At 31.0% G+C, this 27,284-nt stretch overlaps 2 protein-coding genes across 2 annotated transcripts; one reads left to right on the forward strand and one right to left on the reverse strand.

Annotated features, from left to right (window-relative positions):
* Nucleotides 1-4,292: 4,292 nt before the first annotated feature.
* LOC133674247 (cuscuta receptor 1-like) lies at nt 4,293-10,192 on the reverse strand. Its single transcript, XM_062095277.1, has 9 exons — nt 9,809-10,192; nt 9,246-9,401; nt 9,045-9,113; nt 8,806-8,952; nt 8,579-8,719; nt 7,881-8,030; nt 7,137-7,286; nt 6,435-6,584; nt 4,293-6,338 (listed from the first exon to the last, which is right to left on the reverse strand). The coding sequence occupies exons 1-9, from the start codon at nt 10,149-10,151 to the stop codon at nt 4,369-4,371; spliced, it is 3,276 nt and encodes a 1,091-aa protein (XP_061951261.1). The 5' UTR covers nt 10,152-10,192; the 3' UTR covers nt 4,293-4,368.
* Nucleotides 10,193-20,903: 10,711 nt separating this feature from the next.
* Nucleotides 20,904-24,774, forward strand: LOC133674024 (wall-associated receptor kinase-like 2). Its single transcript, XM_062094980.1, has 3 exons — nt 20,904-21,627; nt 21,782-21,910; nt 24,566-24,774. The coding sequence occupies exons 1-3, from the start codon at nt 20,904-20,906 to the stop codon at nt 24,772-24,774; spliced, it is 1,062 nt and encodes a 353-aa protein (XP_061950964.1).
* The last annotated feature ends 2,510 nt before the right edge of the window (nt 24,775-27,284 follow it).

Here is a 27,284-nt window from a genome sequence, read left to right on the forward strand (position 1 = left end):
ATCAAAACTTGTTTTGGACAACTTTGAAAATTCAGCTATCTCTGAAAATACCTCTGTTTTCTGACGAACGGGGCTCTGATACCAATTGTTGGTGGGAGAGTAGAGAGAAACACTAGAGAGAAAAGAGAGGGCGTGTATTGTAAGCTTTTTGTGTCTGTAAGCTTTTGTTCTTGAAATAAAACTTTGTGTTTTATCCCCTCTGAGTGTTTCAAAGCCACCACCAGTGGTTTCTCCCACCAACACTTTTTGGGATAATAGACTAGATTCTGTCAACGAGCTCTGAAAGATTATTGCAGAAGTGAACCCCATCTAAGATAGTGGAAAATTCCTATCTATTCTTCCACCAAATTAAATCATTTGAGATCCAATACTATTTTAATGCTAAGCATAGCCTGATACTTGCCCTTTATGCCATGGACTGAAGGCTTATGATTAGGATCTGATCACCTCGAAACCCTCCTATATCAGAAGATCACCATTATCTTCATGAGAAAACCTATAGACCAGACAGATAATGGAACATTAATCGGAAGTAGACAGAGCTCGTGGATGCATGATAGTTTAATGCCTTTTATCTGCAAATTTGTGAAACTAGGAAATGAAAGGGAAAAAGAAGAATGAACAAGTCCAAAAGTCCAACGTTGTATTGATATCATTTGTTACATAACATTATTCTGTGATTGATATGATTGTGCTCCTAGTTGTAGATAATCAGACGCATTATTACAATTTAATTTGAGCTACCTCCACGTTCCTCAAAAGAATGACAGAATGTGACTTGGCCACCAAAAGGAGAGTATCATAAGCATTGATTATAAAAATGATGTCATCACCGGCCTCCTCGTGTTGCAGTTAGGAGAGGTTGGATTTCAGCTAGAGGGTTCACTGTTGGGTATACAACCAAAATCCCACATTGGCTAGAAATGGGGAGGATCATGGGTATATAAGGATGGACAAATATCTCCATTAGTATGAGGCCTTTTGGGTATAGCCCAAGAGCAAATCCATGAGAGCTTAGGCCCAAAGTGGACAATATCATACCAATGTGGAGATAAGTGGTGTCCATAGTCCTTACAAGTGGTATCAGAGCCAGGCCCCAGAGTTAGCCATGATGGATGAATCCTCGGAATAATGCCGAACAAAAGGTGGTGGGCCCCCAATCACGATGTAATCCATGGATCAGCTCTATTGGATAGGCGGTGTGCTCCCTTCATGGACGTGTCCTGATCCCAACACGGTGAAGAGGAGTTGACCTAGAAAGAGCAAACTCTCAAGTCAGGTAGTGCTCTCCGGATGCTTCATGGACGTGTCCTGACCCCAACACGGTGAAGTAGAGAATGAAGAATCCTGGTTGGTGAGAGTGGACAGATGAATGATCGGTTTGAGGGGAGGCTCGGTGGTCCTTTGTTCGAGGGGAGGATTGTTGGGTATACAACCAAAGTCCCACATTGGCTAGAAATAGAAAGGATCATGGATATATAAGGATGGACAAATATCTCCATTAGTATGAGGCTTTTTGGGTATAGCCCAAGAGTAAATCCATGAGGGCTTAGGCCCAAAGTGGACAATATCATACCAATGTGGAGATAAGTGGTGTCCATAGTCCTTACATTCACTTGATATGAAAATGCAAGCTGCCACAAGTCTCCTATAGCCTTCTTTGCAGCTGAATACATCGATAGAAAGGGAAATCTGATTGCCTCTATACCTTATTCAAATTTACAACCATTTCTTATTCAAAATTCAGCAACCTATAATTGTGATCTAAGTAAATACTATTGAAAGAGTTCTTTGAAACTGCTAACAAGGGAAGACAACTACCTCCACTCGAGCAATTCCCAAACTTCAAAGTGAATGACCGGAACCACCAAAAACATGGATCTACATGCAAAATTGTTTGTTTTGTACTAACCTCCTCAATAGGTCGCTAGGAAATTGTTTTCTAAGTCTTTTGGAGATCCGATCCCTCAATAACATTTGTATCTTTTGACGGAGAATAATGAGCTTCATGGTTATTTTCTTGCAAAACTGAGGAGAGCTGTGATGAATTGATGGTTTTGAGAGAATATATAGAGTGTAATCGCCTCAAAAGTACCTGGAAAAAGACATGGCAGTACGTATAATAAGATGGAACAGAATGATAATCTTCCTATGAATAGGTTAGTCAAAATTCCATGACTGCTTAATTTGTGCCGAGGACATCCATCAGAATACAATTAATTAAAGCGATTCTAATTAAAAAGTAGCTGAGACCCAAGATTTTAAATCTTACCTGTCGTTTTTCCTCAGGCAATGCAGCTTTCTCAACCCAAGGGATCCAAATCTTTCAGAGTTGTGCCAAGAAGTGTTACAGCATAGACTTCAACAACCTCCATATACTTGTCACCTTCCAAAAAATACCTCCCATCACATAATAAATATACTGTTAATTTTTTTTTATTTACTGTTTCAATTTTACAAAAAATAAATTTAATAAAAAATATTTTGAAAAACAACTATTATCATTAATCTAAATAACAAATACGTTTTTAAAAATAATAAATATGTCTCCGCTATTTCATTTAGGTAATATGTTTTACATTTTAATTATGTTTTTAAAAAATCTTGAATTTTTTATTTTAAATTAATTTTTTTATATTTTTTAATTATTTTGAAATTTTAATGTTAAAATAATATATATATATATATATATATATATATATATATATATTTTCAAATTAAAAAAATTTAAAAAACAAATTTCAAACAGTGCTTTTTTAGCCAAAATCATTATTTTCCAGCTTTAGATTTTCTTTTATTTTTTTCTGTTATTGTTTATGATTTGGGTATTTGATTTGTCCTTCTTTTTTGTTCTTCTTTGCAGTGTTGAAAAAAAGGAAGCTTTATAGAGGAAGTACACGAAAAATGGGTTCTTCATCAGCTGAAGATATTCCAGCAATGCAGGTAAATCGAATCACCTTTAAAATTGTGGATTTATCTTAAAATCTCTGTTTCTTATTAATTAGAGCCTGTAATTGCTTTTTTGGATGTACAAGTATGTTTTTTCTTGGGGTTACGTTATGGTGTTGTGATTGTTTTGATGGTTGGAAATTGTGCTGGAATTTGGTGCTGGTAAAATTGTTTTCTAAACCATGCCATGCCGGTTTTAATAAAATAAAAGGTGCTGATAAAAGCAAGAATGAATAATGAAGTACCTGTCTGTCACAGTAACATGACTGCCTTGTGAGAAAGCTATACATTCACACAATCTGTTTTCTATGTGTATGATTATGCATCCTCTATATATAGCGACTTATCCCAAATAATGTCATGTATTTTATTTCAGTCTATGATGTAACCTCTTCATCAGGACCAATGAAATTGGAAGACATGCAAAGAATCCTAAGTAATATTGATGCTGGAGGTATATTCTGTTCAGATAATGCAATTGACCATATCCTTGTTTGTTGTACTTAGGTTGGCCCTCGTGATGTGATGATACATGTTGCAGATAGTTCGGGTGATCCAGATGAAGGTAATTATTAATTCTTATTCTATACATACTGTAAGCAAGTGGATTCTTTTACTTATGTAAGAAATGCGAGGCTGGTTCTTCTTCTTCTGTTTCTTGTCTTTTTTATGATAGCCAATTTTACAAGGTTTAACTCTTCTTTTTGTTTAAAGGTTCTCCGAATTGGACAAATAGATTTTTCTCAATTTGGGATTAACCCCAGTAAATGTGAGTGGTTTGTGGCTCCAGAACCTGTAGCTTAGTAATGGTTATTAAATACATGGTTTTCTCTTTAGCAAATCATTTACTCACGTTCATCAGCATTAACTAAAGTCTTTAGTTAATTCTTTCTTGGGAAATTCTGATTAGGGTTGATTATATAACTAATGATTATAGAACCCTATTCGAACTAACCTGAACAGCCTCTTCCTCAGCAATCCTGGCTTATTTTGATCTGCCCAATACTCGTTTGGGCATACATCTATGTATATTTTTTGGAGTTTCAAGAAGCCACGCTTTGTGTAGGCATGCAAAGAATTTCCCACACCAAATTATAATCAAAATCGATCCCCTTCAGTAATCTATTTTATTTAAACATACGGTCTGCCAAACCCAATCCAGAATACCAAGACATCCTCTTATTAATTCACGTAGAAACTAGGAAAACTCATGATGCTATAAATAATGTACAAAAACAAAAACAAAACATGGAGAATATAGTTCATTATTATATTGTTAGAGCAATCAGTGAAGAAACTTCATTATTATATGTCACACAGAAGCTAAAAACAAAAACAAAACAGAAATAAAAATCAATATAACATTGCATTTAAACTTGTTTAAATCTTAAAACTAGAATACACAATGAAGCACCAAGGCTATGAAAATCCAAACTTGGATAAAATGGGAAGATTGTCCACTAGAAAATAATAGCAATTGTTGATGCTCACCTCAATAAAGTAAAACCAAGCTCGTCGCCAATATGGATTTATGTATAGAACTACACCTATCACCAGCAGCACCATGATGTATGCAACCCCAAATGTCACATAGAAAACTTCCATATCCATGAAGCCACTATTATCTTTGTTGGTCGTTAAAGTTGATGTTGGTAATGGTGACATAGGCGCACCACAAACTTTGGATAGTGGTTGTCCACAAAGAAAAGGGTTGTCCTTATAGCAGCTCTCCTCAAATGTGGCAAACTGTGCAACTCTCGCAGGTGTCTTGCCGGATAGATTATTATGTGCCACACTGAAAACAGCTAGAGAATATAGTTCAGTAAGTTGAGGAGGGATTTCTCCTTCCAATTTGTTGTAGGAAAGATCCAAGCTCTCTATTTCCTTTAACCTCGAGAATGTTGGTGGAATTGGTCCAACCAAGTTGTTGTGCGAAAGGTTCAATGCCTTGATCTTGCTGAGGTTTCCAATTTCAGGAGGAATCTTCCCGGTGAAATTATTGCATGAGAAATCAATTCCAGTAAAGTAGTGGAGAATGCTGCCTCTGTATGAAAGGGATACATTCTTTGCTGTAAACTCCAAAGATTGTTGTGAGGACTCAGGAGCATAGGCATCGGTTGATGATGTGAAAAAAGCAGTAGATATTATGCAAGAGAGGATATTACCAGAAAGGTAGTTGTGAGATAGATCAATTAGAGTTAATTGGTCTAACTTGCATAATTGAACTGGGATTTCACCTTCGAGATTGTTATAACTCAAGAGAAGAAATCTCAAGTTCGATAGCCTGCCAATCCATTCTGGAACTCTACCAGTTAAGTTATTATGGGAAAGATCTAATGCCAATAGCTTAGAGTAGTTGTAAAATGGCCTTCCGATCGGTCCTTGCAACTTATTTCTAGACAAATAAACATATTGTAACATTGAAGAAGTACCAAAGTTGGGTGGTAAAGGACCAGATAAATTGTTTCGTGAAAGGTCCAAAAATTCAAGAGAAGACATTTTCCCTATCCATCCAGGAATCATTTGAGAGAGATGGTTATTGCTGACATCCAACATTGTCAAAGAGGAGCAATTAGATAAGCTATCAGGGATACCATCAAACTGATTGCTATCCAATTGTAACCATCTTAAGAACTTCAAGTTAAAATTTTCAGAGAAAATCTGTCCTTGTAAACTGTTGTTTGAAAGTATGAGAGTGTATAACGAAGAGCAACCTGTGGTTAAATACTCTGGTATTCTGCCAATCAATACATTGTTGGACAGATCTAACTCGTACAGCGAGCTCATGTTACCCAACGAGGAAGGAATACTTCCATTGAAACCATTATTAGACATGTTTAAGACTTCTAACCCTGGCAAATAAGCTCCGATTTCTGAAGGGATTTGGCCTTGGAAATGATTCTTGGATATACTTAAGAATGACAACTTCACATGAGAATTCTTTGGCAACAAGAATGGACCCGAAAGAGAACAGTTTTCTAAATAAAGTTCTTGTAGGTATGTGTTGTTCTCAATCAACCAATTTGGAAACTCTCCTTTTAATCCGAGGTTTGTAAGATCCACATACTGTAGGTTCACCTGATGGTAAAGGAACTTGGGAAATGCTCCAGCACCTTGTCCATGATTGCTCAAAAAGAGGGACTCTAACTGGAACTTTGGGCTTATATTATAATCATCTTCTTCTGTGAATATTTCATTACCTGAACCATCAAAATACTTGAGTCTTGAAAGGTTGTATAATGGGCTCAATGACATAGGGATCTTCAAGTGATTGGAATAGAGATAAAGTTGTTGAAGGGAAGTCAAATTTGCCAGACATGGAGGCAAGAAACCACTAAGATCATTGTCGCTCATATCTAGCTCTTGGAGATGATTTAAGTTACATGGACCTGATCACATCACATTATAATTTAGGAAAACTTAAACTCTAGGTGTTTAATGGAAAATACATAACCTAGAGAGAGAGTAAGAGTCATCAACCTTACCTTGGGCTGTAGGTATTTCGCCATTTAGTTTGCAATCCCCCAAATATAAAGTTTTAAGAGAGGTCATTGTTTCGATGGTTTGGAAGATGCTATTATTGAGAGTATTGAAACTCAAATCCAAGTGTTCCAAGTTCTTGAGATTATAGAAGCCTGCCACAATCAAGAAATTATATCAAGGTAGAAGCAATTAAAATTATAAAGGAAATGAAAGAGTAAGTTTAGAAATTGTATTGTCCAATTAAGAGAATGATTTTTTATACGTCTGACCCAAAACAAATACACCATAATTAATTTATTCTCCCTCTAAAAATAACACTCTCTATTTATAAAGTTACCTTTTCATTAAAGAAATTATTGTTATTTATGTTATCATCTTATTTACATTACACAAATGGTGTTGAGAGAGGGGCAAAATTAAAGTGAAATATTATTCATATTAAATGGATGGTAGAATTTTAAAATAATAAAGATTTCAATTGAGTTAATTTTTAAATTTGACATTTAATTGTCTCTCCAAGACTTGTTTAGTAGGTTGCGAAAACATAAAAGAGAAATTCTATACATATATAGCTCTTCAAGATGATTTAAGTCACATAAGATTAATCACATTATAATTTAGAAAAATAAATAAAACTTTAAGTGTCTAATAGAAAATATATAACCTAGAGAGAAAGAGAGTAAAAGTCATCAACCTAACATTACCTTGGGTTGTAGGTAATTGGTCATTTAAATTACAACTCTGCAACATTAAAGTTTTAAGAAAGGTCATTGTTCCGATGGCTTGGAAGATGCTATTATTGAGAGTATTGTAACTCAAATCCAAGTATTCCAAGTTCTTGAGATCAAGGAAGTCTGCCACGATCAATTAAACAAGAAATTATATTAGTGTAGAAGGAATTAAAATTAGAAATAATACATTACTTATTAATCATGGCTAAAAAAACTAAAAACATCATGTAAGTGTAGAAATTGTATTGTCCAATTAAGAGAATGATTTTTTATACGTCTGACCCAAAACAAATACACCATAATTAATTTATTCTCCCTCTAAAAATAACACTCTCTATTTATAAAGTTACCTTTTCATTAAAGAAATTATTGTTATTTATGTTATCATCTTATTTACATTACACAAATGGTGTTGAGAGAGGGGCAAAATTAAAGTGAAATATTATTCATATTAAATGGATGGTAGAATTTTAAAATAATAAAGATTTTAATTGAGTTAATTTTTAAATTTGACATTTAATTGTCTCTCCAAGACTTGTTTAGTAGGTTGCGAAAACATAAAAGAGAAATTCTATATATATATAGCTCTTCAAGATGATTTAAGTCACATAAGATTAATCACATTATAATTTAGAAAAATAAATAAAACTTTAAGTGTCTAATAGAAAATATATAACCTAGAGAGAAAGAGAGTAAGAGTCATCAACCTAACATTACCTTGGGTTGTAGGTAATTGGTCATTTAAATTACAACTCTGCAAAATTAAAGTTTTGAGAAAGGTCATCGTTCCGATGGCTTGGAAGATGCTATTATTGAGAGTATTGTCACTCAAATCCAAGTATTCCAAGTTCTTGAGATCAAGGAAGCCTGCCATGATCAATTAAACAAGAAATTATATTAGCATAGAAGGAATTAAAATTAGAAATAATTCATTACTTATTAATCATGGCTAAAAAAACTAAAAACATAAGGTAAGTGTAGAAATTGTACTGTCCATTTAAGAGAAGGATTTTTTATACATTTGACCCAAAAAATAAAAATACTCCATTGTTAATTTATTCTCCTCCTAAAAATAACACTCTCTATGTATGAAGTTACCTTTTTATTAAAGAAATTATTGTTTTTTATGTTATCATTTTATTTACATTACACTAAAATAGTGTTGAGAGGGAAAGAGAGGGGGAATTAAATTGAAATATTATTTATATTAAATGGATGGTAGAATTTTAAAATAATAAAGATTTCAACTGAGTTAATTTCTAAATTTTAGATTTAATTTGTCTCTCCAAAACTTGTTTAGTAGGTTGCTAAAACATAAAAGAAAAAATTTATACAGACACCTAATTGTAGCAGGTATAGAAAGAAATAAAATGATCAATGATAAGTAATAGTGGAGTTGAAATTTGTTAATTTACCTCCAGAAGGTACAATGCCATTAAGTTCTTGCAATGACAGACTTTTTAGAGAAGACAATGCTCCAAGGCTTTGAAGGGAATGTTCATCTAGAGAACAACCATCCAGATACAAACTTTCCAAGGAGCTCAAATTTTGAAACTCTATTTGTTCAAAAGTAGCAAATTGAATTTTTCAATTAAACCCAAATATATAAACATCACTATATATAATATAATATATGACTTACCATCACTTAATATTCTTCCTCTAAAATCGTTGGATCCCAGATAAAGTGTTGTGAGGTTTGGAAATGCTCCTAATGATTGTAGTAACTGGAAGCTACTTTCATAGGTTGTGATATTTTCTAGCCATAGAATAGTCAAGTTGCTTGGACCTGCAAGTTAGTTAGGGAAGAAACAAGAATAATTAATATTATCTTCCTAATGCTACCAGTCAGGTAGGTAATGTGAATGTGTTACTAATTACCTCCTGAGGCTACCAACTTGTTAATATTATTGCCGCCCAAATCCAAGTACTCCAAGCTGCTCAAGGATTCTTGATATTTATATATATATAAATGAATTAATACAATACTCATTAATTGTGTTTTTTGAAATTAAATTTAATAGATAATTGTGTTAATTAAATTTAATATTTATAAAAATAATAGTATATAAAAAAACTAACCTTTCAAATCTATTAACCCCTCCAGTTTATTATAATCTAAATATAGTGATTTGAGAGATGGAAGCCCCTCCACAAATGATAGAATACTGTTATCGAAGCTATTATATTCCAAGTCAAGGATCTGCAAATTGCTCAATTTATGTAACTCATAACCACCTATATAAACAAAACAAATAAAGAATAAATTAATTAAGACTTCATGTAAAGAATAAAAAAAAGATATTATTGGAGTGACTTAATTATTATTGATGAAGAGGCATGTAATTGGTACGATGAATTCATGTAAAGAGGTTGAAAGAAAGAATATAATTTACTACTTGTCCATTGCTTCCATGATCACTGGCTTAGTGTTCGTTATGAATATGCATTTACAGGTAAAGCTGCATTTCACCCTCAATGAGAACCAAAATGATTATATTAATAATGTAAGGAATTAAACAAATTACTCCTTTTTACTAAATATGCTTTCTATTTTCTTCCAAAATGATACTAATTAAACAACACCTTATTGGATTAATTTAAAAAAGTAATATAAATATTTTGTAATACTTAAGAGAGCAAACCTTTCTTCTCAACCCAACCAGCTATACGATTATCTGCCAAGTAGAGAACGTTGAGTTGTTGGAAAGGAAGGAACAAGGAGGCGTTTAAGTACCAATCTCCCAGTTCCTGATTCCTCACGATCCAAAGATCGAGTCTGGTGACTCTACCTGTACTGCTGTTGCAGGTAATACGTTCCCAGTCACAGCAGTTGGCGTGGGCTATTCTCCAGGAGGGAAGGGAGGTGCCGTTGGGATAGTTAAGAGAATCTTTGAGGTGCAACAGAGCGACTCTCTCTTCCTCCAAGCAACCAAGAGCCACCCATCCTTGCAGCGAAACCATCAGAATTACTAAAACCATCAACATCTTAATATCAGAATATAAACCAAGAGAGAAGGTTGGATCAATATTTGTTATAGAGGACAGCTAGCGAGGAGGTTCAGGCTTTAATTTATAGAGGACTTTGCGGGCCCACCTCTTGGAAACGATTATCTGGCAATGGAAAAAACTGCATGATGATGCACCGAGGGTCTTGGCCTGGCGGTAGGAGGGGTTTGTCTCCTTCTGTTGCTTCTGGGTTTGAGTCTTCACGTGCACGCCTGTCATTCCCGTGATGCCTTACATGCCCACTGGATTTGCAGGGTATTCAATGGGCCGTGGGATTAGTCGTGGTGCGCGCAAGCTGGCCCGGACACCCACATAAATCAAAAAAAAAAAAAAAAACAGCATGATGGCAACGGTCTCCCATCCCCTCTCGTGTAGAATATATATAATTCATGACTTTTTTAAGCTAGTTTTACTACATAATTCACAATATCTTTTTGGAAAAAATAAAAGATGAAAATTTGATTATTAAATTTTTAATTATTGTATATTTTATTTTAATTTTATCTTTTATAATTTGATTTAATTTTATTTTTATATCAACTTTGGTCTTTATTTTTCTATTATCATTTATTTTTTTCTTATTCTTTTTTAATTAAAGTTTTTATTTATCAAATTTAATCCTTATTTTTTTAATTGTTATTTATTTTATTTGAAATAATTTATAAATTTATAATTATTTTTTTAAAAAAAAAAAAACTGCATGATGGCAACGGTCTCCCATCCCCTCTCGTGTAGAATATATATAATTCATGACTTTCTTAAGCTAGTTTTACTACATAATTCACAATATCTTTTTGGAAAAAATAAAAGATGAAAATTTGATTATTAAATTTTTAATTGTTATATATTTTATTTTAATTTTATCTTTTATAATTTAGTTTAATTTTATTTTTATATCAACTTTGGTCTTTATTTTTATATTGTCATTTATTTTTTTCTTATTCTTTTTTAATTAAAGTTTTTATTTATCAAATTTAATCCTTATTTTTTTAATTGTTATTTATTTTATTGGAAATAATTTATAAATTTATAATTATTTTTTTAATTTCATTATCTTTCAAAAAAAATTTTATATATATAATTTCAATTCAAATTTAAAGATAAACTAACTTAAATTATACAATTTAAATTTTAAATATAAGTAAAAAAATAAGAGTTGAATCAATATGATCCGATCGACTCAATGAGTTCAAAAATAGCTTGGATGACTAATAAAAATATAATTTGATTTAAAAAAGTTCAAGATAACATATTTTTAAAAAAAATATTAAGACAATAACATATTAGATCGATTCGGGTCAACCTAGGTTAACCTTTTAAATTTGTAACTCGGTTCATGAGATCATAGTAACTACAAATAAAATAAATCAAAATAAATTATGAATCTCAATTTTCAATAAACTTATTGTTGAATTATAAAATTAAAAAAAATCAATCTAAAAAACACAAAAAAATAACATTTCAAAACAAAATTATAAATTTGAATAAAATTATGAAAATATGATCGGCAATCCTGCAAAGTTCTTCTAAACTTTGATTGCTCTAAAATTTTAACCGTTGATATGAATATATGTCAGGAGATTCCTTATAAAATTTTAATCTGATCTAATAATCAAATTAAAAAATATAATTAATACTATAAAATTAAACAATATTTTTTTATAAAAGCAAAATAAAATATTATTTAATCATAATAGAATGGACGGAATGGAACCAAAATATTCCATCCAGAATTTGGGTGGAATTCATGGAACGGGCTCAGATTTTAAATAAATGAAATATCTTCTAATTTATTCTATTTTTTAAAATTAAAATAAAATATATCTATCATTCTAGATGTGAGATAATAAAATTAAAAATCATAGCTTTTAGAGCCCCAAGCATACGGCCCCATCTCGCGGGGAAAAAATGCATTATGACAAATTTGTTGCAATGTCCTCTCCATCAAAATCCTTTTTGTTTTGAAAAGGAATATATATATATATATATATATATATATATATATATATATATATATTCTCTTTAAAGACAAGAAATATACCACAAGATTAAAAACTATTTTATATTTCATTAAAATAAATAAATAAATAACTTATATGGTTACAATATTTGTTTTTAAGAAAATAAATTGATTAATTTCATGTGCTAATAACATTTAAGGATTTTTTCCAAACAAATAATCAAATTTATTTTAATTAAAAAGTTTTCAATCAATAACAGCATTCCCAGAATCCCAATTAAACCAAACTTTTTCCACGAACCCGTCTCGGGGGAAAAAATGCATGATGGCAACTGTCTCACAGTCTCAGGGACCAATGTGCAGAAGAAAATGATCTCACGAACACATAAATGCATGATAGAAATGATCTCACGGACTCATCCCGAGGAAAAGCAACACTATCAGGGACCAAAGTGCAAAGGGAAATGGTCTCACTGACTCATAAATGCATGATGGTGATTGTCTTTCGGACCCATCTCGAGGAAAAAAATGCATGACGGCTAACTTATAAAATATTTATTTGGTGTACTCCTGAGATAGGTGGATGGCCACCATTTATACTGATATTTCCCTGTTAGAGACATACAGTAGTTTAGGGAATTTTATTAAATATATTATATTAATATAAGAGGTGCATCCTTAAAGTTATTAGGATAAAAAACTTAATTAGTTTTTCAATTAATATACAATCTAACCCTTAAAAATTTAAATTTTTTTCATTTTTTTTTAAAATACAAAAACAAATATATTTTTCTATGTCATACAACTAAATTTATTTTTACGTTGTTCACACGAAAATTATATATTCAATTCGTTAAGTGTTAGCAATGCAAAAGAGATAACGATAATTACAAATTATATATATTTTATAATTTTTTTATTTAAAAACTTGTATCAATTTATTTTTTTAATTTAAATACTTATATTCACAAAATTTAATCAATAATGATGTCATAATTAACTCTTTTTTAGATGAGTCTGAATTAATTGTATTTTATTTTTAATTTATCAACAATAAAGATATATATAAAATACTTATATTTTATATTTTTTTATTCAAGTAATCTAATTGATTTTATTTTTTTATTTAAGTACTTGATAAATTAGTGTGTGCTCATAAATTTGTTTACATTCATTTTCCTAAAAAAACGTAAGATTTACTTAAAGTAACTATGGAATAATAAAAACATTAACAATAAGTGACTATCTCTTGCAAATGGCAGCAAGAAGTTTTAGGCTTTTAGTTTATTTTATCAATTGGAACATAATGTTTTGGTTTAAAGTGTTTTAGCGTAATGTCAATGATTAGAAATATAAGTTTGGTTTAATTACTTTTATGCAATTCATTTTTTTTGTACTTTATATATGGTCCTGATGAATATGACCTTAATTGTAGTATATAGATTAAAAAAAAAAACATTTTAGAAATATTTCACATTCGAGTTAATTAATACTTTCACAAATTAAATATTTACTTTTAATATATATAAAATGAAAGATATTAAGAGTTGATTAATGTTGTTAAGTTATATATGTTTATAAAAATCATTTCTATTAAACCATATGATATGTTGAAATATTTGCAATATGTACATATTTTGAATTTAATATTAGTAATTATAAAATTTATTTATTTAATAAAAACTGCTCCACTTAATTTTGTTCTCTCACTTTTGCTCTTTTTTCTTCTTTTGAACTGTCTTGTCTCTTTCTTTTTTTTTATCTCCCATCTCTCAATCCTTCAATATTCAAAATACCTAGCAATTTACATTAGGAATATTGATGAAAAATTAAATATAACCAAAAAACAAATACAAAAAAAATGATATTCTAGTAAAGCATTTATATTTCCATTGAAAGATGCGTCATATATTAATATAAGGTCCATTGTCCATTAATTAATGGGTGGTCGCATTGTAACACTTAAGATTTGTTTTTTATGCTTAAACATTTAATTCTTTTTATAAACTAAATTGAAATTAAAGCATATTATCCATTCCCAAGCTTATGGAGCAACAGTCTCATGGACCCATCTGGTAGAAAAAACACTTGATAGCAATGGTCTCATGGACCATCCCACTGGCCTATATCGTGGAAAAAATACAGATGGCAATAGTCTTATAGATTGTGTTACACGATATAGGTACTTGTTGATTGTGTTATAAAAAATAGATTGATAAGTATTTTAGAAAAAAAGAAGAAGAAGACTTATTGTCATGACATGAAGTATTTTAAAAATATTATCATTTGTAGTTCATTTTATCAACGATATCTAATTTGATAGTATTTTATCAAATATTATCATCAAAATTAAAGCATAATTTTCCAACCGTTATTTCCATAAAGAAAGTGACAAGTCTTCCATATCCATCTTCGTCATGCAAAGTGAGCTTCCTAGCGGTAACCTTTTATTCATGTTTTTCAAAAAAAATAAATTTGACATGGGGTAACTTTATAAGAAGAATGCAAGTTTTTGGTTAATTACTTTTATACAATTCAATTTTTTTTTATATGGTATGGTTTTAATTAGCATTTTTAAATTAGATTCAAGACCGATAAGTTAATCTCATGTTTAAAAAAACTCAAGCAAGAATTGATTCAATCAAACTTGATTAACTAGATAAATTAACTTACAATTTAGTCAACTCAATCAAAACTCAATTAATTATCAAACCATATATGTATTTTGAATTTAATATTAATAATTATAACTTTAAGTTTATTTAGTTAATAAAAACTAGTATACATATGTTCTCTCATCTTTCTCTCATTATTGTTTTTTCTTGTATTATTTTTAGGGCTTGCTTTGTCTATTTTTCTTTTTCTTTTTGTCTCTCATGAATACTTATAAAACCTAATATTGTTTTGGTCGAGTGATTCAATTTAAAATAATATTTTTTATAATACTTTTAATATGAATATCTTTTCAGTTTTTTCGTTTTCGTTTTAATTATTTGTTGTGGCATGAAATGATGGAAAGGATAATCACCTTCTTCATTGTCTGGTTCTATGATTGAACACAAATGAAAAAAAGCTTTACATACAGATGTTTGGGTTTGTTTAGAAAATGGGAAGGCATCGTTATAGTACGCTCAAAAGGTTGGATATGTTATTACTTCCTCCCCCTGTCCTCTGTTTTTCTTTTATGCTAGCTAGCCTCTAATTTTGGCTCTACCACCTTTCTATAATAATACTCGACTATTATAAAAAAAAAAAGAAAAAAAAAAGAAACAGAATTGATAAATTCACAAATTAATATAATAGGTTTTAATATTTATTTTTAATATATATAAAATGAAAGATAATTAATATTGTTAAGCCATACATGTTTATACAAATAATTTCTATTAAACCACATGATATGTTTAAATATTTTCAATATGTATTTTTGAATTTAATATTAATAATTATAGCTTCCTAACAAAAGTATATTTAGTTAATAAAAACTATTTTTTCCGATTTCTGCTCTCTCATCTCTCTCTATTATTTCTTCTTCTTCTTCTTCTTCTTTTGGACTACTTTGTCTCTCTTTGTCTCTCATCTCACAAAAAAATCTCTTCTATTTTCTCAATCAAACCCCTAAATTCCCAATTAAACCAAAGTTTTTCCACGAACCCATCTCGTGGAAAAAATGCAGGAAATGGTCTCACGGCCTCATCTCGAGGAAAAGCGACGCTATCGGGGACCAAAGGGCAGATAGCAATGGTCTTACAGACTCATAAATGCATGATGGTGATTGTGTGTCGGACCCATCCCCAGAAAACAAAAATGCATGACACCTGGAACTGGAGGATTGCCACCAATTATTGTGATATTTTCGCTGTTGGAGAAATACAGTAGTTTAGGGAATTTTTTTAAAGATATTATATTAATATAAGAGGTGCATCCTTAAAGTTATTTTGATAAAAAAAAGTAATTAGTTTTTCAATTAATATACAATCTAACCCATTGATATATCTTTCTGTCGAATACGGTAGATTTGGAGCTAAAATTCTAAAAACAATCAGCAGCAAAATTTGTTTTTTCAATATGCTACTTCTATTCAAACTAGTATTTTAGTCAAGGATAGTGACTCTTATTTAGGGACAAATTAAGGATCCGTAGAGAAGACTTGACTTGGGGTGCCAAGCATTAACCTTTTATTCATGTTTTTTCTTTCCAAAAAACAACCTTGGCTTGGGGTCAACGTTTTAAGATGGAATATAAGTTTGGATTAATTACTTTTATGCAATTCAATATTTTTTTTTTTACTCTATGGTCATGATGAACATGACTTTCTTAAGCTAGTTGTAGCATATAGAAATTGTTTTTTTTTTAAAAATAAGAATATAATTCACATCCAAGTAAATACATTCACAAATTAATATAATAGGTTTTAATATTAACTTTTAATATATATATAAAATAAAAGATATTAAGAGTTGATTAATAATATTGTTAAGCCATATATGTTTAGAAAAATCATTTCTATTAAACATTTGCAATATGTACATATTTTGAATTTAATATTAGTAATTATAAAATTTATATAGTTAATAAAAACTGCTCCACTTTTCTTCTCTCCTCTCTTTTCCACTATTGAACTGGCTTGTCTCTTTTAATTTTTTTTTCTGTTTCCCATCTCTCAATCCTTCAAGATTCAAAATATGTAGCAATTTATGTTAGTAATATTGATGAAAAATTAAAAATAACCAGAAAACAAATACAAAAAAATGATATTCTAGTAAAGCATTTACATTTCCATTGAAAGATGCATCATATATTAATTATCTAAGGTCAATTGTCCATTAATTAATCAATGGTTGCATTCTAACACTTGAGATTTATTTGTTATGCTTAAGCATTTAATTATTTTTATAAACTAAATTGAAATTAAAGCATATTATCCATTCCCAATCTTATGGAGCAATAGTCTCATGGACCCATCTCGTAGAAAAAACAAAAAACACTTGATAGCAATGTTCTCATGGACCATCCCACTGGCCTATATCATGGAAAAAATGCAGATGGCAATAGTCTCACAAACCCATCTCACACTGCAAATTCCTATCCATCTTACGTGTTTATTGTGTTACAAAAAATAGACTGACAAGTACTTTAGAAAGAACAAAAAAGAAGAGTTATTGTCATGACAATGACAAGAAGTATTTTGCAAATATTATCATTTGTTGTTCATTTTATCAACGATACTGTTTGATTTTGCCATTGCCATCGAAATTAAAGCATAATTTTCCACACGTTATTTCCATAAAGAAAGTGGCAAGTCTTCCATATCCATCATCGTCATGCAAAGTGAGCTTCCTAGCGGTAACCTTTTATTCATGTTTTTTTTTAAAAAAAAAAACTGACATGGGGTAATTTTATAAGAAGAATACAAGTTTTCAGTTAATTAGTTTTATGTAATTCATTTTTTTCCCTACCATGCGGTTTTAATCAGCATTATTAAATTAGATTCAGGATATCTAAAACTAACTTGATTTATATTTAAAAAACTTAAGTGAAAATTAACTCAATCAAACTTAATTAACTAAATAAATCAACTCATAACTTAATCAATTCAATCAAAACCTAATTTATTAAACTACGTAACATATTTTGAATTTAATATTAATAATTATAACTTAAGTTTATTTAGTTAATAAAAACTGTTGCACAATGTTCTCTCATCTTTCTCTCATTATTGTTTCTTCTTGTACTATTTCTGGGGCATGCTTTGTCTATCTTTCTTTTTCTTTTTTTTTTTGTCTCTCATGAATACTTATAAAACTTATGCAGGTTATTGGTTCGAGTGATTAAATTTAAAATAATATTATTTTAAGATATATATTTTTAAAAATATTATAACAATATCATTAATTTTAAAAAATATTTTAAAAGATAAATTTGGTAGATACTAAGTTGATCTATTATATTGATATAGTTTGATGACTTCCACTTAATTTAACAATAAAACTTGATTTGAGTCAAATTCTAAAATCTTCGGATCATTAAGTTGAGCCGTGAGGTTCTACCGGGTTTAATAACACTTCTAACGTCTCTGAATCCATCAAAATTCCTCTTCAATTTTCTCAAACAAACAATTAAATCCCCAATTAAACAAAAGGACGTAATGTAATAGTTAAAAAGAAATGGGCTAGGAGTGTATGCCTAATTAATTTTGTAAACAGGCCTTGGGCTTCATAAGGGGGAGTACACAGCCTTCTCAACTTTATAATACTTTTAATCTGAATATCTTTGCAGTTTTTTTCGTTTTCCTTTTAATTATTTGTTGTGGCATGAAATGATGGAAAGGAAAATCACCACCAAAAATACAAGTCTTCATTGTCCGGAGGCTCTATGATTGAATACAAATGAAAAAAAGCTTTACGTACAGATGTTTGGGTTTTTTTAGAGAAGGGGAATGCATCGTTATGGCAAATAGGCTCAAAAGGTTGGATAAGTTATTGCTTCCTCCCCCTGTCCTCTGTTTTTATTTTATGCTAGATAGCCTCTAATTTTGGCTCTACCACCTTTCTATACTAATACTCGACTATTATAAAAAAAGAAGAAGCAGAAGCAGAAGCAGAAACAACTTAGCGCGGTTGTGTATAGATAGTTTCCTTAAATGAAGCATGTACATGTCTGATGAGCAGAAAGACAAAAAAAAGAAGGTAAATGAGGACAGCATTGCATCACCGCCATGGCAAACTCGGCATGACCGAGGAGTGCAGCAATGTGCAAACGAGTTATTCAAATAAAATTACCCACCTCAGGACTCAAGGCTTAGGTTATGCCATGGAAATGTTCCAGTTTAATAATTTTGTTATTTCTCCTTCAAACCATCATAGATGTGAGCAACAATTGATTTTAAGTGAAAAATTAAATTCAACTAAAAAATATTATATTTTTTTTTCAAATTAAAAATTGAATTTTTTAACAAAAAATTGGTTATTTAGTTTTTGGTTTAATTTTAATATTTAGGTTTCCATAAAAATCCTAAATTATGGAGTTTATTTTGAAAATTAATTAAGTATAGGGACCAAAACACACACACACACACACACACATATATATATATATATATATGCACATGTTTGTATTAAAGTACTTAAATACATATTATGTAATACTCTAAAATACGTGGGAAAAACACTTAGCTTTTTTTTTATGTTATCGTGGATTGCTATAATGTTTTTTTTTTTTCACAAAATTATTTTTGTTGATTTTGTTTTTTTAATATTGAGCTAGTTAAAAATTTAGTTTTATAATTTTTTAAAAACACTGTGAATTGCTACAATGTTTCTCTACATAGTTTTTTTTTGTTATGATTTTTTTCAAATTATTTATCGATTTTATTTTTTCATTTTTTTATATTATTACAGTATTTTCCCTACATGATTTATTTTTTATTTTTTGTTATATTATTTTTAAAATTATCTTTTACAATTTTAAATTTATAATTATAACATTATTAATCATATTTATTTTATAAATCTCGGGCATGCCATCTATTACATAAGCAAAAACAAAAAAAAAAACAACTAAACAAACCAACCCTACACAAAGAAAAGAAATCTTGCCGCCTCGTACCGTCTTCCTTTACTACTGCTCAGTCACCCCTACTCGCCACGCAACACCCACCAGCCACCACCATCAAAACTTGCAAACTGGCGGTCTCCGTCCACCAGACAAGGGATCGTTCTTTTATACATTATTAAAACAAAAGCCATCCTCTTTGTGCCAGGGGTAGCTGCTGCCTGCTGCTAGTTGTGTTTCTGTGGTGAGGGAAGTTAGTAGAAAATTTTGGTTTTAGCCTTAAAATGGGCATCTTCGAACCGTTTAGAGCAGTCGGATACATAACAAGCGGCGTTCCCTTCTCCGTTCAAAGACTAGGCACTGAAACCTTCGTTACAGTTAGCGTAGGAAATATATTTTCATTTTTTTAAAAAAAAATGAACATTTGAAGCTGAAACCATAATCAATTTCTTCATTAAATGTTTTAAATAAAAAAAAACTACAAAACAAGTTTTCTTGATTTTTTCCAACTTTTCAATTTCTGGTCACATATTTTACTTCTTATTTTAATTTAATTTAGTAGGAAAAAAAAAGATAACAAAGAGAAGGAAAACAAACGAAAAAAAAAAGATTAAAAAGAAAAGAAAAAGGAGAAAGATAATGAAAATAAAAGAAGAAAATAAAAGCAAGAGATGGAAGCCCAGATGCACATGACCTAACTAGAGTCTGAATTCATCTTTTATATTGTCATGTTTTGAATAGCATAGCATTTCAAGCATAACAAAAAAAATCAAGCAAAATAGAGGGATACACACGCGTGCGCACACCCTAGTATTAGTATAATACATACATGTATATATAATTTTTTCATTTAATATATAAATATACCTCAAATATATACAAATCTTTTATTTTATATTGAATAATAAATATTTAAAATACTATAAATAAAATATAAATATATAAGTTTTATATTTGATAAATAATAAACATAATATAGATAATATAGAAACTCAACCCCTAAATACTAATAGCTATAGCTCGATAGCAGAATCCAATTATGTGGAATTAGAAAGTCCTGCCATTACATATATATGGCAGTCCATTATATTTTGATAACAAGGCATGATGGAAAAAAAAAAAAAAAAACTACTAGGGTGTGCTATCAATGAGCAATTGTCATCTTACGGAGTTGAAATTCTATATATTTTAAAAATAAGATCCCGCACCCCTTCGGAATGGAAGCAGGCTGCTACCTGGATAAGAGGTTCAGAATACATTGCAACTCCAACATGACTCCGAGGCTTTCTATGAATGGAATCAATCTAGAGGTGTTGAACATCTCTGTTGATGAAGGCACAATTCACGTCAAATTTCCGATTTTCTATTCAAGTAATTGTCGAGGCAAAGAAAGCAATCCAGTAATTGTGAATTTGGAAGGAAGCCCTTTTGTCTACTCAGAAAAATGGAACAACATTGTCTTGATGGCCCAAAATGACTCAATCTATGGTGGGTGCATGTCTATTTGCGATGAGAGCAGCAACTCTGCTAGAAATCATGCGAGTTGCAATGGCATCAACTGCTGCCAGATGAGAATCCCGTCGCATCTAATGTCTTTCAATGCAGTATTCAAGGATCTTGACGGTGGTCAAGGTAGAGGCAGGGATCAATGCAAGCATGCCTATTTAGTAGAACAAAGATGGTTCCATGATAGGCTCAATAGTAGTCTTGAGACCCCTTACTCAGTGACAGATACGGACTCTGTGCCTGTGGTGCTGGACGGGATGATAGATTACTGGATATTTGAATCTCTAGAAAGGAATGGATCATTAGCAGATAATAAAACATATCATTGTCATGTTAACAATTACGATAACATTTCAAGCAATCAGAAATCCATGGTTAAATGTTCTTGCAGCGCTGGTTATCATGGGAATCCTTATCTTCCTGCTGGTTGTCCAGGTAAACTTTCTCTCTGTCACAAAAATGGAAGCCTTGTAAATAGAATTCAGGGGCTTCCATTTTTGTTCCATTTTCTTCTTACTGAAAACAAATTATTACTGGATTACTTAGAGCTAATATCTGTTTCTTTGTATATATATATGGATATATTCAGATATCAATGAATTTGAGGACCCTCGTTTCAACGATTGTTGGAAGAATATGGTCTGCGTAAATTTTGATGCTGGATATGGCTGCTTCCCATCCGAAGTCAAGAAGTCTCCGGTTAAAATTGTGGTTGTAGGTATGCCCCTCTGCCCAACATATAACATATTTTTATCTTACTTAGCATCAAGAATTCTCTACAGAGCATCGCAAGGAATTGTTTGCAATATGGGAATATATTTATTTCTTGATTTATGCAGGTATTTGTGCTGCCCTTGAGGCTGATCCCACTATTTAAATCCATCCTAAAAGTTTTGGAATGATACATACTGATTACAGATTGTTAGAAATTTCATGGAAAGATAATAAAGGTTCTGAAACTCCTTCGAGTGCTGTGTATTAATAAGATTTTCTTCATTAATTAGAACCATAATTACTCTTAAGATATCCAAAATCGGTTTGACCAAACGAATTATTGTCAAATTCTGCGGGGGTATAGGATTTTCTTAATTATGCTTAGCATGATTTTTAATCATTTTGATGGTAGCTGATCAAAGCCTGTGAGTAGTGATCAAAGCCACCTAATGCATTATCAGAATTCGAAACACTTCAAAGATAATAAAGAAAATGAATCATAAACATTGTTGATGTTGAGTGTAAAAAAAATCTGTCAAGCCCATCTCACCTTGGGCTGGGCTGGGCTGCGATCACCCTTCCTGGTCCAGGCCCAGGCGAGGTGAAACTCCCCATGCATGAGCGAGACTCGCCCCGGCCTGCCCTGTATATATTCTTTCTTACTATTTTTTTACACATTTATTTTATAAAATTATATAAACCATTCACCAGTAATTTTTTCTACCGCTTACGCACTACAATAATATCTCTCCATTTATTAATACCCTGATAAAGCATCACTCTGCATAGTAAACTACACCATTCACCGTGTGTTATTCACGGTCCATTTTCTTAGAAAGAACTTCAATCCCATCAAGGTAAGATGATAAAAGGGTTGTTTGGAACTGCCTTATGTTTCTAAATTTTAAAATTATTTTTGTTTAAAATTAATATTTTATATTTTTTTATCATTTTAATGTATTGATATTAAAAATAATTTTAAAAATAAATATAAAAAATATTTTAAAAAACAATTATTATAACACTTATAAATACTTTTTAATGATGGTTCCTTAGCTCACTCTCCACTAAACATAGAACTCATTTAAGAAAAGAAAACACACCGATCTTTTTGCAAAAAAAAATTATTATTTTTATCTTCTTGAATTATTTTATTTACTTGTCATTGGAAAGACTTTAAAAACTAATTAAATATAAAAATATTTCTCAATGAAAGATTTATTTTACAGAATCAACACAACACGGACTCAAAACTTATTAATCAAGAAAAGTCGATTTCCATGTAAAGATTTTGGTTCAATATTTGTTTTATTTTTTTTCCTTTTTGATTTTTCTTTTTGAAACTAAATATGAATTTGATATTTACACATTTAATGTTATTTTGTAATTGATTGAAACTTTGAAATGATTTTTATTTTAAAATAAATTTATGAAAAGACACTATCAAAATATTAATAAATATAGAAGATCTAAATTATGAAAAACAATTATGTTAAAAAACCAAAAATTATAAAATAATTTTCTATATTAAGAAAAAAAAAGAAATATATCATGTTGTAGCATTTAATTTATGTTATGAAATAGAAAAGATAAATACAAATGGGATAAGAATATACTTTATAGCAAGGACGGAGATAAAAACCATAAATTATATGTCTGAGAGACAGATTTAAGCTAATTTTTATCCCTCCAAAAAGGAGGAATGTATGGAATATAGGCTGAGGACAACATCTATTATTATAGAAAAAAAACTGTGCATTATTTTTTTTTGTTAATTTGAATATATGAGATATCTTCTAAATAACTTGCACATCATTAAAATTAAATCTTTCCGATGATCAAAAAAATTCAAGTAATTTGGAATGAAGTTTTATGCATGTTTTGGATAATTAGTTAATCTTTTGATATTGACAATCTAATTTTTTTTTTTAGTTAAGGTGATTAGAGAAGGGTGTTGAATACCTGCAAAAGTTTTATTTAATAAATTTAGGAATTCTCTAATGATTAAGTCAGTGACTTTTTGAGAGAAAATATAATAATATTATAAGGAGATTCTCTGAAAATAATTATGCAGTAGAGAATAAAGATTCTGAATCTTTTTTGGTTAAAGGATTCATAGTCTATTTATAGCACATGAGTCTCTTTTATGGAAAAGAGAGGCTAAAGCGTAATATTACCCCGATGATTTTAATGAGAAAAAATATCATTAACATATATATTAATGTTGATGGGAAATATCTCTGATATAAGTATTAACGAGGAAAAATATCTCAGATATATGTATTAATATTGATGGAAATATAGTGGGCACTTAGAGAACTTTTACACACTATCCCTTACTCAATAATAAAATAAATGAAAATATAGTGGAATCTAGAAGAATTTGATATAATTAAAGGTGTAAAAAGAATATGAACCAAAATGTAGTTGTGTCCATGGAATTAGGTCATTCTTTTTATTGAACCTATAATAAGTGTTTTTTAAGGGTGTTTTTAAACCCATTAAATCTAGATTTATCATTTCTATTTAAAAAATTTTAAATACATACCTCTCACATCAGTTTATTACAATTAAAAAAAGTTTAATATGATCATGGCTTTTCTATTATCTTGGACCCGATATTTTTGTCCATTTCATTAAAGAATTGCCATTGCTCGAGCTTTAATAAGGAAGGCTGGGCTTATGCTACTCGATGAAGCAACAAGTGCACTAGATGCTGAGTCTGAGAGGTCTGTCCAGGAAGCCCTGGATCGTGCCTGCTCAGGAAAGACCACAATTGTTGTTGCACACCGGCTATCAACTATAAGAAATGCTCATGTCATTGCTGCAATTGATGATGGTAAAGTAGCAGAGCAAGGATCCCACTAGCATCTATTGAAAAATTATCCTGATGGGAGCTATGCCCACATGATACAGTTACAAAGGTTCACACTTCACACATAGCGAAGTCATTGGAATGACCTCAGGTTCAAGTTCACAGAGCAAGGATCCCTTGTGCATGTGGTTTGTCGCACCTTCTTTCACAAAAAGATGCCCAATGTCGGAAGATAATTGAGAGAAAGGTGTCAAGGCATTCCCTGTATTTTTCATGTACGATTAGGAAATGTGCTCCTGAAAGTGTTTGAATTAAAAACAGTGAAACAGTAAATAAGATTTCCAGATTTTAATCTGAACAGTGGCTGTTTTCTACTGTTTTATTAGCAAGAAATCTGACGAAGGTGTTTCTTGTAGTTGCTAGAATTTTAGGTGTTTGAAGTGTGTTTCAAGAAACAAGAGAATAGAAGAGAAATCAATATTGATACTGCACTGTTTTATTAAGAATAAATTAATACAGAATTGCTTGATTGTTGAAGCAATCTCGTACATATTTATAGAAGCAAATTACAACTGAAAAAGCTAAAATAAAGCCATCATCTGTTAACAAACTAACAGATTAACAAGTTTCTAATGACTAGGACAAGCTATTATTATTGCAGGAAAATATAAACTAAAAACAGAATCTTTGACCGCAGCATCTTAAAGCAAACTTCAACACTCCTCCTTGCTTTAAGAAGTGCAAATTCCTAACATTTTCCTTAGATACTCAAACCTACTTACTGGAAGTGGTTTGGTAAATAAGTCAGCAAGTTGATCTTCAGACTTGCAATAAATTAACTTAATATCTCCATTTTTCTGCACCTCCCGTAAAAAATAAAGCTTGATGTTGAAGTGCTTAGTCTTCCCATGAAATACTGGATTATGAGAGATTGCAATAGCAGCTTGATTGTCTACTGAAATCTCTATTGGTTCTCTTTCCTCCATTGACAAATCACTTAAGATTTTTTTCAGCCATAGAGCCTGGTTTACTGCTGCTGTGGCTGCAATAAATTCTACTTCAGCCGTGGATTGTGCTACAATCTCCTGCTTCTTTGAACACCAAGAGAAAACTCCAGAACCAAGATTAAAACAATATCCTGAAGTACTTCTCATATCATCAAGGGAACCAGCCTAGTCACTATCTGAAAATCCATACAACTTGAAGCTTTGACACTTCTCAAATTTGACCCCGTAGCTGACAGTCCCTTTAACATACCTCAATATTCTCTTTGCTGCTCTTAAATGTAATTCACTAGCACCATGCATAAAACGAGATAAGAGACTTACAGCAAATAGAATATCAGGCCTTGTTGTTGTAAGATACATTAAGCATCCAATCATGCTTCTAAAGTATCCTTCATCAACTTTATCTGCCCCATCATTCTTGCTTAGCTTTTCCTTTTGGTTCATTGGTCTGCTGGTTGCTTTACACTCTTCCATCTGAAATTTCTTCAATATTTCCTTTGCATATTTCTTCTGGCAGATGAAGACTTCATTCTGGCTTTGCTTGACCTCTATTCCAAGAAAATAAGTCATAAGACCAAGATCGGTCATTTCAAACATATTCATCATTTCTTGTTTGAATTCTTCAACCAGCAATTCAGTATTTCCTGTCACTAAAAGATCATCAACATAAAGGGACACTATAAGAACATCATTGTCCTTCAGTTTGACATACAGAGTGGCCTCGAATAAGCTTTTTACAAAGCCTAAATTTAGCAAATGCTCATCAATCCGGCTGTACCAAGCTCCTGTACCAAGCTCTAGGAGCTTGCTTCAGCCCATAGAGAGCCTTTTGCAAAAGGTAGACCTTATCCTCTGCTCCTTGAATCACAAATCCATCAGGCTGCTCCACATATATTTCTTCTTGTAAAACTCCATTTAAGAAGGCTGATTTTACATCTAACTGAAACACTTTCCAGCCCTTCTGTGCTGAGATTGCTAGCAGCAATTTGATTGTGTCCAGTCTAGCAACAGGTGCAAACGTGTCAGAATAATCAACACCAAGAATCTGAGCATACCCTTTAACAACAAGCCTAGCCTTGTGTTTGTTGATGGAGTTATCTGCATTCAGCTTCGTTCGATATATCCACTTCACTCCTATAACTTTTCTGCCTTCAGGTCTGTCAACTAATGTTCAGGTATTGTTTTTCTGAATCATTGACAGCTCCTCCTCCATGGCCTTCTTCCATTTGCTGTCTTTGAGTGCCTCTTCATATCCAGCAGGTTCATAAAATGCAATGTTGCATCTTTGATAGATGTCTGACAGCAGCCTTGTGCCTTTAACTGGAGGATCATCTTCTAGTTCATTCTGCCACTGAGGAGCCATTTGATCCTCAGAAGGAGTTCTCTTTTGAAGGTTCTTCCAGTCCCATTGCTCATCTTCATTGAAGTGTACATCCCTTGTAATTGATATCTTCTTTGTTTGTGGATGATACACTTTGTATGCTTTGGAGACTAAGTTGTATCCCACAAATATGCCTGGAAGTGCTTTCTTATCAAGCTTGTCGCGCTTGACCTGA

Source organism: Populus nigra, chromosome 15, assembly GCF_951802175.1.
Source record: "Populus nigra chromosome 15, ddPopNigr1.1, whole genome shotgun sequence".
Lineage (NCBI taxonomy): Eukaryota > Viridiplantae > Streptophyta > Magnoliopsida > Malpighiales > Salicaceae > Populus > Populus nigra.